The 16,233-nt window shown below is 45.5% G+C and overlaps 1 protein-coding gene across 13 annotated transcripts in view; it reads right to left on the bottom strand.

The window, feature by feature from the left end:
* LOC125284383 (ryanodine receptor 3-like) overlaps nucleotides 1–16,233 on the bottom strand; it is a 200,840-nt gene that overhangs the window by 58,213 nt on the left and 126,394 nt on the right. For all 13 annotated transcript variants that reach the window (XM_048228300.1, XM_048228301.1, XM_048228305.1 and 10 more), the window contains 11 exons: nucleotides 14,297–14,570; nucleotides 11,968–12,082; nucleotides 9,160–9,292; nucleotides 7,856–7,959; nucleotides 7,456–7,591; nucleotides 6,955–7,141; nucleotides 6,419–6,527; nucleotides 6,062–6,182; nucleotides 4,558–4,727; nucleotides 1,307–1,527; nucleotides 29–119 (listed from right to left, as the gene is read on the bottom strand). In XM_048228300.1, the coding sequence (XP_048084257.1) occupies nucleotides 29–119; nucleotides 1,307–1,527; nucleotides 4,558–4,727; nucleotides 6,062–6,182; nucleotides 6,419–6,527; nucleotides 6,955–7,141; nucleotides 7,456–7,591; nucleotides 7,856–7,959; nucleotides 9,160–9,292; nucleotides 11,968–12,082; nucleotides 14,297–14,570 (1,661 nt within the window). The remainder of the gene's footprint in view (nucleotides 1–28; nucleotides 120–1,306; nucleotides 1,528–4,557; nucleotides 4,728–6,061; nucleotides 6,183–6,418; nucleotides 6,528–6,954; nucleotides 7,142–7,455; nucleotides 7,592–7,855; nucleotides 7,960–9,159; nucleotides 9,293–11,967; nucleotides 12,083–14,296; nucleotides 14,571–16,233) is intronic.

The following is a 16,233-nucleotide window of genomic DNA, read 5'->3' as shown; positions in this document are numbered from 1 at the left end:
GTCCATATGAATGTGAGCACAGCCTTACCTTGAGAGGCATCTTGCAGTACTCCGTCAGCAGTGGCACGTCAAACACCAGACGCCTCAACAGCTGCTGCAGCATAGAGGGCCTCAGGTATCTGCAGACACACACACACACACACACACACACACACACACACACACACACACACACACACAAACAAACACACACACACAAACAAACAAACACACAAACATACTCCCCCCACACACACAAATATACATCCATCCATACATACACATTTGATGACTCACAGTCAAGGCAGAACAACCATATCAGGTTTACAATGTTTTTCTTTTAGAAAGTAGAAGGCATCAATCAAGGACTCTAGAATGATCTACAAACTCTTCCACATTTGATGAGCGGTTTTAAAGCCTCTCGTTATCTGTCAGACCTCTTACATCAACTTTATTTGTTTGTTCATCATGTTTTTGTCAGCAAAAAGAGGGCTACTTAACCTAGCAATCACTTGCCTGTGATTCTAACAACCAAGCTACAACGGGTCTGCAACTGAAATGCTCTTCTTGTGTAGCGTAAAAATAGTTTTAGAAAACTGGTCTCATTTTTTGGAACATCCAGTATATGCTGCTATCACATCTGGTGTAGCCATTTCCATCGATTATAGTGGGGGGTAATTGTTGCTGCAGGCGCTGCACAAACTAAACGCTTCAGTTACGTGAAGCCTCCCTGTCAGTGTCTGCACCCTGCACAACCACCACAATGCCAAAATGCTTTGTATAAAGTTTGTGTGAAGGCTTTATATTTGAATGGGACTTTGCCCTTTTCTGCAGGAGCACAGAGCAGGAATGTTAGTGCCTAGATTGGTGCTGGGCCATGGAGGTATTGAATGATGCTCGGCAGGAACCAATGGCCCTTACAGGTGTGTGTGTGTGTGTGTGTGTGTGTGTGTGTGTGTTCCATCCTCTAATTTGACCGAGTTAAAAGCCCAGTGGCAGCCAAGGCTTCTACAGATTCTACACCAGAAGGATTTTCCAAATCTGCAAAACAGCTGCACTGAAAACAGCTGCATCAGCTGGGTTTGTGTAAGAGTATCTGTGTATGAGAGAGAGAGGGGCTATGTGTCTGTGTGTGTCTGTGTGTGCACGTGAGTGTGGTATGGTAGAAGAAACAGCATCAGTGTGTGTGCATATCTCTCTCATTTGCAGATTGGCAGTAAACTATGTGTGTGGTCGCCTAGAGGGAATGTGTGTGTGAGGGAATGTGTGTGTGAGGGAATGTGAATGTGTGTGTGTGTGTGTGCGCATGTCTGTGTGTCCCACTCACTTGCAGATGGCCAGCAGGCACTCCTCGATGGCGTCCCTCTGGGCCTTGGTGAGGGAGCGTCCCTTGGACAGCCGGTAGATGGTGTGTAGGGTGGAGTCGATGAGGGCCGCGTGGTGCTCAGTGCCCGCGAAGTGGGGCGCACAGCGGGTCAGCAGGGGCAGCATGGCCGAGCCGATGTACCGGTTCATGGCCAGGGCTGTCTCAGTGGTGCGCAGGGTGTCCTATATTACACACACACACACACACACACACACACACACACACACACACACACACACACACACACACACATCAAAACACAGTTAGACAGAGGCACATAGATTATTACATTACATTACATTACATTACATTACATTTGGCTGACGCTTTTTAACCAAAGCGACTAACAACATGGTAAACAGTAAGTTTTTAGAACAATTCTCACAATTTTAGGACAGTTTAAAAAAAACATTAGAGTACAGTAAGAATAAGTGCGTCGGTGAGTGCTGTTTTTAACAGTTACTTGTCAGTTTAAAACGGCTGGTGAGTGCTAGGATCAGTAAGACTTGTTGTAAGTGTTGCTATGAGAGTAGATGTTCTCTAAAGAGCTGGGTCTTCAGGAGTTTTTGAAAGTGGAAAAGGATGTCCCTGCCCTTGTAGGAACTGGCAGTGTGTTCCACCAACGAGGAACAACAGATGAGAAAAAGTTTGGATTGGCTTGAGCGTGCATTGGTGGTAGAGCTGGCGTCGTTAGATCAGAGGAGGCGCAGCAGTCTGGAGGTAGTGTAAGTCTGTATGAGGGCATTCAAGTAGGTGGGAGCAGAACCGGAGACTACTTTGTAGGCAAAGCGTTAGAGACTTGAATTTGATCGCGGGCGCCATAGGTAGCCAGTGTAGCTGGATGAGCAGCGGGGTAACATGTGCCCTTTTGGGTTGGTTGTAGACCAGGCGCCGCCGTTCTGGATCATCTGAAGTGGTTTCACTTCGCGCAGGCTGGGAGACCTGTCAGGAGGGCATTGCAGTAGTCGAGTCGTGAGATGACTATTGCCTGAACCAGAAGTTGGGTAGCATCTTGAGTCAAGTAAGTCCTGATTTTCCGTATGTTGTAGAGTGCAAAACGGCATGCCCGGGCGACTGAGGCAACATGTTCCGAGAAGTTTAGTTGGTTGTCAAGAACAACTCCTAGATTTCTTGCAGTCCTGGTCGGTGAAACAGACAGGGAGTCAAATTTGATGTTGATGTCGTGCAGATTATGCATGCGGTCACCATAGAAACTGATTCAGTCTGTTTGTTTGTTGACTCATATTCAGCAGAACTTTCCTCTCAAATGTCTACACAGGCCCACACCACAAAAACAAGGCATCCATAGTACCCAAAATACTCTCCCTGACATATACAGTGAGAGGGTGGATGCATGTTTCAGGTCTCTGAGTGTGTGAAATGTCTGCGTGAGACATCACTCATGTGTGTTGAGCAGGGGGTCCGGTGTTTCTTAGGGAAGGCTTCGGTGGAAAGGGCAAAGTTCCCCTGCTAATTTGGCAATGGGTGCTTTAAGATGGGGTGGAATTGTTGGGTTATTGCTGTGAGCTGCAGCGGTGACAGTGAGACAGCACTAAGTCCTGTTTATCTTTAGAAAGCTGTGGGGCCAAAACTGAGCAGCAGGGTCAAGGGCTTCCACCACATCTCTGGCACATCAAAGAGATAATACTGACACTAATGCCAGGGCATTCACGTCAGCATTTGTGTACGTTCATAAACACAGAGACCCAATCACACAGGCATGCACGCAGACACACACACACACACACACACACACACACACACACACACACACACACACACACACACACACAAACACACACACACACACACACAGACTCTTGCATTCATAGTCATATCTCTTCATACTCATCTCACTCAAATGCACACACACGCACGTACAGTACACACACACACACACACACACGCGTACAGTACACACACACACACACACACACACACACACACACAGGTGAGGTACTTCTTTCCTGTCAGAGAACATCATCTCCTAAACCTATGACGGCTCAGAGATTGCCTCTGTGCCCTGTCTCCTGTTCCAACTTCCTGTGCACTAACTGCTGGATTAGAGCCTCAGTGCATGATCCCCGTCACTCCCCTACTGGTGGATCAAAGCGGCGCACAGCACAGCGCAGCGCAGCGCGGTATGGAGCGGAGCGGAGCTGAGCGCCACGGCGGGAACATGGTGGCAGCTGTGGGATTAAGGCCTATTCTTAGCCCTCCACACATTAACACTGAACACTAATGCTGCACGCAGTCGCCCAAGCCCAAAAATAAATAAATAAATGAACAGAACGAAAGAAAAAAGCTTGGCGGGGGGAAGGCAGGAAACACTCGGGCTCTCGATTGTCAAAGGGGATCACCCAGGTAACCCTTTCTGAACATAACTCCATGACAACAACGACCAGGCCGACTAGATAAAGGTGCCAAAATCAGTCTGATTTCAAAGCCACTCTGTAGTTCACCTGAGGGGTGTCTCTCCTCACTGAAGTGAAACACTAGGCAACGCTCGCAGTGTAAAAACCCAGCCCTCCAACACATACTGAGACACTGAGAGTAGAGTGGGGAGCATCCTGATTACTGCCTTTTCACCACTTTCTTTCGCCTGTTTCTCTGGTGTGTAGTTGCCTTTTGATTTTGTTTATATTGTGGAGCACAATTTTTTTGGTTTTAGTCTGTGAGTTGGCATCTCACACATCATTGCAGAGTAATTATTCTTCCCTGCTGGCGAAGCACAGGGCAGGGGAATGATCAGCCAGCGTTCGGTGCTTCTGGAGCTGTTGTGGGGTGGTGCTAGCTCAGCTATACTACACAGAGGTGCATCACAGGTTAAAAGGGGACAGGCTGGTGGCATTTGTTCAGTAATTACGCTGGGACAGCCAAAGTGCTTTGACACAAAGTAATGTGGCAAGAAGAAAAAGGGAATATATTCCAGAAAGGAGGAGAGAAGCAGATGAGGGCACAGAGGAGAGCCATCCTTTATCAGCTAGTGGCAGTGTGCACGCTTGGTAACATGTGGCTGACATGTACAGGTCTCTTTGATGATGTTTATTGTGTGTGCTTTATGTATGCGTGTCAGTGTGTTATTCATATGTATATGTGCAACTCACTGTTTTTCTATTATGTGTGTGTGTGTGTGTGTGTGTGTGTGTGTGTGTGTGTGTGTGTGTGTGTGTGTGTGTGTGTGTGTGTGTGTGCGTGTGCGCTAGACTCACCGTGTCGAGTGTTGCAGAGGCACGTAGGTCCGGCAGGAAGCCCACCTCCAGCAGGTGGAGCAGGAAGGCCTGGTCTTCGATGCCGTACACACGGTCCAGGAACAAAACCATCGGTGCCTTGTGGTCCGGACAGAAACTGGCTGACATGTCTGGCTCTGTCACAGTACCATCTGAGACAGGTCAGGAAGAGAACGGGATGGATAGATAAATATAGATAGATAGACAGATAGATAGATAGAATACAAGAAGAGTAAAAGACAGAAGCAGGAAGGGCAGAGTTTAAGGTTCCCCTTTTACAGCACCCTCACCTCCTCTCTGTCTATCATTCTCTCTCTCTTCCTCTCTTCATCCATTTCTCTCTCCTTGCCTTTCCTTTTCTGCCCCTCTTCCTTCACTGTCCTAGCATGTGGCCTGACTCTGCTCCAGTGTTAGACTGTTGATGAGGCTTTCTACTTTAATCTTCAACATGGAGAGTATGTGCATGCAATACATTCAATACAGACAAGTGCAGCTTGGCATAAAGGAGTTTATGCCTATGTAAATACTTGAAGTCCTTCAAGCTATATGGCTCTTCAGACCACTTACAATTTCAAAATAAAAGGCCATCCTAAATTGTAGAATATTTCACTTCCCCCTCTCCCATTTACATTTATATGTGTGAAATTTCCCAAGCAAAATAAAAGTCCTGGCTCAGTGCTGGTGCCTGTAGGCCATGTGACTGACTAGTCTAACACCCACCCAGCACATAGCCCACAGGATCTCCACCGCTACAGCTGATAGCCTGTCCTTGCTCCTCACACTAATAGCATATTGAGGCCAGTCTCTACTAGTGCTGAGTTTGTGCTGAATATTAACGCATGAAGCACTCTGGGATCAATGGATTTTAAAAAGGTGAAATGTCAAGACAATGCCAAACTACCTCAGGCCTCAGACCCCAGAGGGCTAAAAGGTCACATTATTCTTGTCTGTAATTTCTCTGCTCTTTTGTACATTGAATATTTAACTAAACTGGAACTGGAATGATTAGGCAGATTCCTATCTTTGGGAGAAAAGCTAGTTAGCCATTACCTCTTTGTCTATGGGAAAACAGCTAAGAAGGCCATCTCCCCCTACTCTAATATCTTTTCCCAGGTAACAAGCAGCATGTGATGGGTGGAGGAAAGCAGCTTAGCACAGATGGAGCGTTGCAGTGAGTGTGAGGGTGAGCACTGCAGCAGAGAGGCACCCCACAGCCTATAGCTCACAGCACTGCACCAACAGGCTGCACTCCAGAGAGCACTCAACCACAAGCACAAGCACCCAGCACCACACCTCCCCAAGCCACTAGTGCCAGTGTGACCACTGCTACTGGACACAGAGATTAAGGGAATCAGTTTGAACTTCTATTTTAGCTCTGAACAGATCTGCTCTATGTAACTAAGCAAGCAAGTTTGACATCAACTAGATTTCAAAGGCTCTGTGTGTGAAAATGGATGATACAGAATCAAGTTGGCTTCCAACCAACCTTTGTTAATGACAGGCATCTTGAGGGGTATGCTGATGATTCCAACCAGGTCTTCGGTGGGCACCAGCGATCGAAGGATGGCACGGATCCTCAGTGCTTCACCTTTGCCCTTGTTAATGAGCTGCAGTAGAGACATTTAGAAACACAATTATTGATCAGCTAATTGAATTAATGACAAAAATATGTATCCGAGCTTAATTAATCAATTTAGACTTCCATTAAAATTGACAAGTCAACTGTGAAGGTGTTGATTGCAAACACCAATCAGAAATGAGATTAGATGGAAAATCTGACATCATCAGTTATAGGACTAATTTTCATAGAGAGAGAGAGAGAGAGATTGCTGGTGAGACTCACGTGCATCTCTGGTGCACAGCGGCCCAGCAGGTCAATGAGGGCCGAGTAGAAGGACATGATGGCATTGCCCATGTGCACCACCTCTTCCTCCTCATCATCCTCAGTGGACCTGAAACACACACATGAGCCATCAGTCAGAGGAAAGATGAGAGATGACATGAGAGTGGAGTGAGAGAGAGAGAGGAAGAGAGTGAGACAAGGTTAGAGAGAGAAAGAGAGTGAGACAAGGTTAGAGAGAGAAGTACAAAGAAACGCTGCGATGAGGTGAGATGGGATATGGGAACTCTTGAAATGACGGGCACTGAAAAATAAAGACAGAAAAAAAGGAGAGAAGGAGGGAGCACAACCTGGGTGAAGAGAAAGACAAAAGTCAGGGAGGTTAGAGAACGAGACAGAGGGAGACAACAAGTGAGAGAGTGAGACACATGCGCAGTGAGAGAGAGATGGAGAAAGTGCAGGGAAGAGATAAGAGTAGAGAGAGAGAAAAGGAGGGCTAGAGAGAGATAAAGAGTGGCTAAGGACGGAAGCTGTCGTACGCGTCAGAGCTGATGCCCTGGGCAGCACTGGGCAGGTCCAGTGCCGGGTTCTCTGAGATCTTTATGGCCTCCTTCATCGCCGCCAGCAGCCCATTCCCCCCCTCTCCTCGCAGTGCTGGGCCAAAACACTCCGGCCGGCGGATCAGCAGCTTCACAACCACGCTGGAGTTCTCCTCCACGCTCTCTCCTGGGGAGGCAGGCAGGCAGGCAGACACACACACACACACACACACACACACACACATAAAAAAGAGACCTGTATCAGTATAGTATCAATTTGTCCTTATAATAGGTTGTCACAGCAAGATAAAGAATGTTTAGCATACTTTTGCATGGACCTGTCCTTCAAATCCTCTTACTTACAGTGTTCAATTTAAAAAGACACAACAACACTGTTATCTTAAGGTCATTCCATCGACTCTGCGCACATGTTTATCTGTGAGGAGAGGTATGTGTGTGCTTATTAGTGTGAGTAGAGCTGTTCTGTTTATCGGCATGTACCATTTACAAACACAGCGAATCGGAGGAAAGAGAGGTAGCGTTCCCCCTCGATAGGGTTCCAGCCAATGTCGGGGTAACCCTTGGCCAGCAGGATGGGGCAGCTCTGCAGACCACAGCCGGCCAGGTACGTCACCACCTGAGACATGCAGAAAGACACGGGGACATGGGCAGGGATTCCTGAATTCCTGAGACTGATGCAGGACTCAAGCTAGAGTATACAGGAGTGAATATTTTGTACATTTGCAAATGTGTCAGTTTGGTACACATGCATCTAAAACCCTGAGCTATTGGAATCTGCAACATATCTTTAGTTTATGCCAATATCTGAACACACATACATTCTGCACACATACATTAAAACATTTAAATGTGTATGCATACTGTAGACACACACACACACCTTATCTAGATCAGGCTCCTCCAGGGCTAGGGCCAAACCATTGTTGTCCATCACTGAGGAGGCAGCGACATCCAAGGGAGTGGATCCCCTCATAGAGGGAGAAGCTGGGAACACACACACACACACACACACACACACACACTTGTACATTAAATTCAATTCTCACCAAAACATCTACTGTACCACATTTCTCACTTCAATATTATTTTTTTTCTGGACACCAGGGGGCAGTGTTTCCACTTCCATTCTCCAAACTGTGTCAAGACAGAAAAAAAATCCGGGAAAATAACAGGCTTTCTGATTTCTGAGTGATGCTCCGGCACACGCATCCCAAAGACCTTTAAAGGCAATTAGGAAGTGATCTTTAAATGTGTTAGCAGAGGAGAGGAAGGCGTGGAGGACAGGACGAGAGGGGTGAGTGCATTAGTGATGCACATCCAGGATGACCTCAGTGCCCTTGACCTCTAAGAGTCCAGGTGCACACAGCAGGAGCTCACAGTAGCAGCTCCTAGTGAGTCACTGCTCACACACGTGCGCGCACGCACGCACACACACACACAAAAACACACACAGACACACACACACACACACACACACACACACGCACACACGCATGAACACACAGGTGCAAGGATGAAAAATTTGAAATTTACCAGTCATGTTTCAATAATAGCGTAGGCTATGTTAAAAATGCAAATACACCAAATGTAGATCTACACATAATCTGTTTATAAAAGAATGAGGTCCTTATATCAGTTTGACTTTTAAATGATCATTAACATGTAAGAAAATCAAACAGTAGCAAATGAGCAAAACCTCAACATTGCCAACAAAAATATAGGCTAAAATGGAACATGCAACCTGTATGTAGCTATAGGACGGCATAGCATCAAATGTAAGACTATCTTATGGGGCAAATATTCCCTTTTCTGGATCGAAAAAGTAGGCTTACAGTACCTATATGTGGGTATTAGTAAATATTTGCCCTCATCTATAATCTCAGAGGAAAGTCACAACCACTATATTGGTTTTTTTGAGTCTGAGACAGTCCGGCTGCAACATCAATGTCAACTGGCTGAAGATTCTGGACTAGCCCACCTTTGTCAGTAACGGCTTTCTACACTACGAGAGCTGCCTTCCCTGCGTCTGGTCAGGTACTTCACTGGGGACAGCTCTATAACTCTGTGTGATAGATTTTACCTAGGGTTAGGTAAATACCGGCTAATGGAAACCCTGACATAGATACAGTATACACACACACACCGTACAAGCACAGGCAAGCAGACAGGAGAGATGCTACCTACCCAGGCCAACACTGCTGTTCTCCAGCAGGTAGCTGAGGTGGTCAAACATGGCCTTCTGGTTCTGCCGGCTGATGCGACAGAAGTAACAGAGAAAACGACAACAGCTGGCCACCATCTTGGGGAATGCAATCTCCTATGCAGAAAAAGAGGGACAAACAAAACAAGTAAATAGAGAAGAAAAGAAAACATGTAGAGTATCCTCACCACCATCACCCTCCCAACAACATACATATGACATGACATTACAGACTTAACTCCACAGTACCAACCAATAAATTACTGCTTTTTAAAAATTCAATTTTAAGGTCAAATCAATGAATTCTTAACCCATAAATCGGGCATCAATCCAGGGCCTGGATAGATTTTTATGTTAACGATTGTTGGTGGTCGTAAGTCAGTTAGAAAGGCTCTGGGTGGCTTCCTGGGCTTGCTCTTAAACACAGGAGAGAAGACAGAGCACAGGGTTATGACCAGCCTCTGTTTTCTCTAATTAATGTGTGCTCTCTGTTAAGGGGGTAACCATAAATCACAGGCCCCACCACAACTGATCCCTAAAAAGACCTGACAAGACATTCCGTACCACACACACTCCCTCTCTCTGTCCCTCTTCTGCTGAGCTGGCCTTGGTGGAGGCCGTGATTGGGCCCTGGGGAGGCTCCTGGGGGTTATCTAATAAAGATAGCAGAGGACCTATTCCCCAGCTCCCACCTGCCCTTACGGCTGCATAACCTCACACACAGCAGATGTGCCTGTGTGTGTGTGTGCCTGTGTGTGTGTGTGTGTGTGTGTGTGTGTGTGTGTGTGTGTGTGTGTGTGTGTGTGTGTGTGTGTTTGCGAGAGATATTGTGTGTGTGAGTGATATTGTGTGTGTATGTAAGAGAAAGAGCCCATGCGGAGGACAGACAGAGGGACAGAGAGAGATTCCACCGGCACGTCCGTCTGCTTATTTAGATCATGTGGCCTCACCGGTGGCATACCAGCACAACACTCTCACTATAGTGTGCCTTAATGCCACTGCTGCTCACAGATGCCATGGCCCAGCCAGTCCAATTATGGCCCCTGCAGTCCCATTAGGATCCAGCCCCACACATGTGTCCTCACTGGGCCCCACACTCTTCCTGTGGCACGTCACCATGACATAGCCTTACTAGAGCCACTGAATCTCACAGGAGCAGCTTCCTTATCTCCGTTCTTCTAATCTCTATACATGAACACACACTGCAGACAGACGTCAGGTGCACACAGAGGTGCAATGGTTACCTGCTAACGACCATCACCTCAGTTCTCTGAGAGAGAGCACCAGACATCACCTATTGAACTGGACTGGCAGAGAACCCCACTGGCCCCTCGCTTGGTCTGTGTGTGTGCACACACACTAAGAGTAGCCAATTAGGAGCCATCCTCACACACATGTGTCTTCAATGAGCCCCCAGCTTGGCCTGTGGTACATTAACACACTCACACTCCTTAGCCTTACACACTGAATCTCAGAGTGTCTGCTGATATCTCTACTTCAGATCTCACTTCACATGAGCACACACAGTAATGGCAGTCTTACCCACAGAGGTTAAATCAATCTGCTTACCAATATAACCTCGGTTCTCAGAAGGAAGACACCAGGCATCACCTTGACACAACAAGGCAAACCTTGCACACAGGCTATATCCTAAAGGTCATATCAAGGGTTTAATTGACAGAGAACTGCACCGAGCCAGAGGAGCAGTCTAAATTGAGCCCTTACTTGGCTTGATCTCAGTACATGAACACACAGTAAGAGTAGCCAATTAGGACCCACTCCCACTCATGTCCTTCCTAGGCCCCAGCATGGCCTGTGCTACATTAACACACAGTAGGCTTATACACTGAGCCTCAAAGCCTGGGCCTGGTCTCTCCTGGCCTCTCACATGCTAAAATGCTAACCTTTTACACAAAGCTTTAATCTCCTCTGGGCGCTGGGCTGGTCTCCGCATGTGAACACACTCTCACTGACAGCAACCTTAGATATGAAACCACAGAAGTTCAGTCTTAATTGTGTGTTGGCCTGATCTCTCCACATGATCCCTCACAGTAACAGTAGCTTTAGACACAGAGGTGTCATGTCCACTGGGTCCAGCTCTGCTCTCTGCATGTGAACACAAGACTGCAAGACTGACCACAGCCTGATACACACAGAGCCTCTGCACTGCAGTGAGGTGAGAGCTCTAATCTAACCTCCAGCCTGTCTGGCACGTCCAGCACTCGAGCACGGTCACGGCCATCAGACTGGCCCTGGTGCTCACTTAAGAACTCATGGCAAAGGGGAGGGTTATGACTTCCAGTAGTGGATCTGTGGGCACTGCACATAAACATACATTGGCTGGTGAGGCTGAGAAAGATGCACTTTTTTCCCATGTTGTCTGAAGTTTGAACAGCCCAAAAAGATGTGTTCTTGTTTACTATTCTTAGATAAAATATCACATTTTAGCACAATATGCTGCAGCTTGCAATAGCTTCAATCCACAATGTCTGACTTGATGTTTGTATTTGATCTCTAGTAGGCACATGTTTGAGGTTGAGTGTGCAGTGTGTGAATGTGTGTACACATAACTTGTCATGTTTCTGGTCATCCTCTCTTTTTCCCTGAATGTTTTCAAAGTTCCAGGTCATTGTCCTGTTTTATTATACTTTGTGTTTGGGAGAGGAGAGGAGAGGAGAGGAGAAGAGAAGAGAAGAGAAGAGAAGAGAGAGAAGAAGAGAAGAGAGAAAAAGAGAGGAGAGGAAAGGAGAGGTGAGAAGAGGAGAGAAGTGCAGAGCTGAGCTGTGGGTTACCTGGGATTTGCCTCCCCCCAGCACATTGACCATGACCTCCATGACCGTCTCGTGCATTCCAAGCACTCGCATCAGGTTGGGATGCTGGTAGAACACCTTGTTGTTCATGATATCCCTGGACAGAGAAGGACACAGAGAGTTTCATCCTCTTTAACTACAGTACTACAGACATGGAACGTAAAATCATTCTGCTTCACTGACTCACCAACTTGTGATACCTTGAGGCTAGAAAGTCACTAATAAAATGATCAACATTCTATTGATAGCATAGTTGATAATAAGATGCTATCCAAGAGCAGACATTCTGGGTGATGACGTACTGTAGATGAGGGACAGATTGAGGGAAAGGGCTAGAGGGCCAGAGGAGATCTACAGTAGGGAGGTTGTTAGACAAACATATTGACAACACAAGTAAATGACATAATCTCTTTGTTAGACAACTAACCAATATTGTTTTTAGGTTTGGGGAAAAAGCTCAGACTATTGGCCTGCTGTTACTTTTTTTGCATGAGAACGGGACAGTGTTATATAGAATGGCCATGGGACACATTGAACAGCAGTGCCTTGTGAGCGTGTGTGTGTGTGTGTGTGTGAAAGTGGAGACAGCGGGTCCAATGAATCACAGTTGGATGTTGAGGCTTTTGCTGCAATCCACTACACTAATTATTTCAATGATTTCATTCTGTGCCACTTTCATTCCCTTACCAGCAGCTCTCCTTCACATGCCTGCCAATTAGACGCAGAAATTAAATATATGTGCTACAGGCATTTGGTGTGGGACGACATGCACTCTTGAGTGTGTGGGTGTGAGTGTGCCTGCTCCATGTATAAACACAGTACTTCCAAGCAAGTGTGCCTGCCCAATGTATCCACAGTACTTCCATGTCCATGCCTTTGCATATGTGCATACATGTGTAGAATAAAACCCATTTCAGTGCCTCTAGTGCAGGGGTCTCAAACTCAAATGAGCTGGGGGCCACTTCTGCCAATGTCATCTGATTGAAGGGCCATGTCAGTGTTAAAGAATAATACAAAAAAACAATGGCTATTTCCTAAAATGCAATGTTTTTTTTTCAAATACTGTATTTTCAAACACAAAACTACAAACAGAAAGTGCAAGTCTTTTTATCTATTTTTAGACACTTGTGCTAGCAACCTTAGCTTATAAATAAAATAATGATAAAATAAATATTAATACAAATTATAAAAACAAACAAAAAAGCATAAAAACAGGTAGGTTTATGTGTGTGTTTCACACCAAATAAAAATATTTTTCTCATAACTTTTTTAAACCTGGCAAACTAGGCGTCAGGTTTAAGAAAGCAACACCATTGGATTTTTATATCAATTTCAAAAGGCCATGGCTTAAAAGTGGTCAGAGATAAAGTCCTACTGTAAATGTAAAAATATTTGACTATAAACAAAAGTTTATGAAGGGGGTCAATCTACCCATCTAATTTGCCACTGGATGGCAAACACCTCAAATTATGCACCTTTCAGTAAATACTGGATTAACATATTTAAGCAGGTTTACTTTCTTTTTTGTCATATTACCCACATAACAAATTAACAGGAAAACACCTAAGATGTATACCAATAGTAAACTATTACTAGCCTATAACATAACCACAAGGCCTACAATAAAGTATCCTGGTCAAATCAGTTCCTATCGCGGGTGACTTTGTAGTTCAGAGCCCTATTTCTACTAGCCCTGCTGTCTGTACCACGTCCATTACGGACACTATCACTATCAAAGGATATTCTCCTTCAGAATCAGAATAGGTGAATAACATAGCCTACCTAAGACTTCATCTCACGCGAACATTTGGTGTAGGTCTATTTCTTCTTCAATTTGTGCAAAACTATGGCCTGCATCGCTTCCCCGTTATTACAAATGCACGTCTTCGTGTTTCTCGCGTGTAGGCTAATACAAGTATTTCCTGAAAACTTTGTGCAGCGATTTTGGGTTTGAATCAAGCTCTGGATGTCTAGCAAATAGTAGAGGACAGTACAAATGGGATTTGTCACCGTACTTGGATCTGTCATCTATTTTAATCAGTATCGTTGTTTGTCGCAATTAAAAATACCCTCAAGGGCCGGATTACATTATTATTTTGACATACGTTACTATCTCTCTCTCTCTCTTTTCTTATGAAATGTGGGATTGTGTGCAGCTTTGAATATTTGTTGCCTTCTATTTCTGTCTTTCGCTATCTCTCCCTCTGTGTGTGCGTGTGTGTGTGTGTGTGTGTGTGTGTGTGTGTGTGTGTGTGTGTGTGTGTGTGTGTGTGTGTGTGTGTGTGTGTGTGTGTGTGTGCCTCTCTCTCACCCCAGGCCATCGATCATGAGCTGCTCCTCCTCTTTCCCCATGCGCACGCTGAGCAGCGAGCGGATCTGTCCAAGCGAGGCCAGCAGGTGGATGGTGTCCAGCACGGACGAGGCGCTGATGGTGTAGCTTTTCCGCATGGCGCGCAGGAGCTCCCCGATGCTGTCGTACTGCCGCCGCAGCAGGCTGAACATCACCCGCACCAGCTCGGGGTCCTGGATGTGGCTCTCCTGGGCCCAGCACACCATGGTCTGAGAGATCAGCTCCTTGAGGTTTGCTGCACAGGGGGAGAATGGAGAGGAGGTTAGGGATTCCACACGAGTACATACATATATCCTGAGGAAGGCTTTTGTGCCGAAACGTGAGTGGCCCACATACTAACGGGAAAAGAACAGTGTAAAAAAATCACACTGTTACTTGTCAGTACATGTGCTTTTCCATGACTGTAAAAGCTGTATTATAAATCCCATATATATCTTAACATTTGAAAATATGCTTCTTTATCTAAAGACATTGTGGTGACTTTTTTAAAGAAGTTGAATTGTGCCAGCTCATTGGGTGTGTGATCTTTCCATCATTTAGATAGTAGTTTAAACATGTGCACTCCATCCCACAGAAAACACAGTCTTTGCTGGGCCTGCATGTGAAAGTAAAAAGATTCTGCCCCCATTATAAATACTCTATTCTAACTCCCATGCCCTCTCTGGAGAAGCACAACACGTTAAGTGCGATGAAAGGAATGAGGGTGTGTATTCTTGTGTTTTCCACAGCTATAAATGGATCAGGCTTGGATGAGAGCGAGGGGGTAGCTAATATTGATCTTTTTTCCTTGTATGGGTATAATAAATACAATAAATATTATTATTAAGAGTAATGCAGTGCCCTAAATTATCTGTACATTTTAGCAGATTAAATATAACTCTGAGCTAAGCATTAACACCAATCTTAATTGATCAATTACCTGATGCATTCTGTGAGTGTTATAATACATGGAAGGTTATAAAATAGTATAAGACAACAAAGTTGCTCAACTATTTAGAGAATAGCAAAAGCACAAGGCAATATAAAAAAATCAACATTTGTCATGTGAAAGCTTTGACACAAAGCTCTGTTTTGACAGTGTCAGAGTGACTCCAAATGCATTAGACAACACATCGGTAATAACCATAACAATCATTGCACTGGGGCATGGGCGATTACAGCTGTAGCAGGTAGTCTACACTGGCAATAAAACTGCCTATAAAATGCAGCTGAGATGAGGCTATTACCGGAGAGTGATAGCACTCGTATAAGTAGGGGGATCAAGTCTTTGACCTTACGTGGGCTTTACAGAGAGCGACCTTTAGAAGGTCACTGGCCCCCTGAGACTTTGCTCTGCTCTTCAAACAATTGAGTGTGTGCATGTGTGTGCATTGTGCATATGTGCGAGTGTCTGTCTGTGTGTGTGTGTGTGTGTGTGTGTGTGTGTGTGTGTGTGTGTGTGTGTGTGTGTGAGTGTACAATGTGTATGCATGTGTGTATACAGGAATGGTAAGATGATTTGTCGGCAGTACAGACACAGTTCTTTTCTATTTTATTAGGTCTACAGTCAAAAGACAGCACTTGAGGCGCGCTGTTGATCCCACTTTGAACCACTGTCACCCACAAAAGGCCTCTGAAAAGAGTGGAACTCAAAGGAACAACTAAGTGGCAAGCTCAGTAATGCAAATGAACCTGTCCACAGACAGAGAACACACTCTCAAAGCTTCCGATTGGTGGCTTTGAAGCAAAAGAAGGGGTGTGCTTCTTGACACTACAACACTTCTGGTCTTCCCAATCACAGTAATCAGTTGTGAGTTATGCATCACTATATGTGTACATCAGTCATTTCCCATAATCCAATTGTCTTGCCTGTCCGTGGATTGACAATGCTGTCTACCCATAGAGCAGAATAGTGAAGG

The sequence above is a fragment of the Alosa alosa genome, chromosome 19 (genome assembly GCF_017589495.1).
Source record: "Alosa alosa isolate M-15738 ecotype Scorff River chromosome 19, AALO_Geno_1.1, whole genome shotgun sequence".
Classification (NCBI taxonomy): domain Eukaryota; kingdom Metazoa; phylum Chordata; class Actinopteri; order Clupeiformes; family Clupeidae; genus Alosa; species Alosa alosa.
The sequence above is the reverse complement of the archived record's forward strand: the minus strand, read 5'-3'. Positions and strand labels throughout refer to the sequence as shown.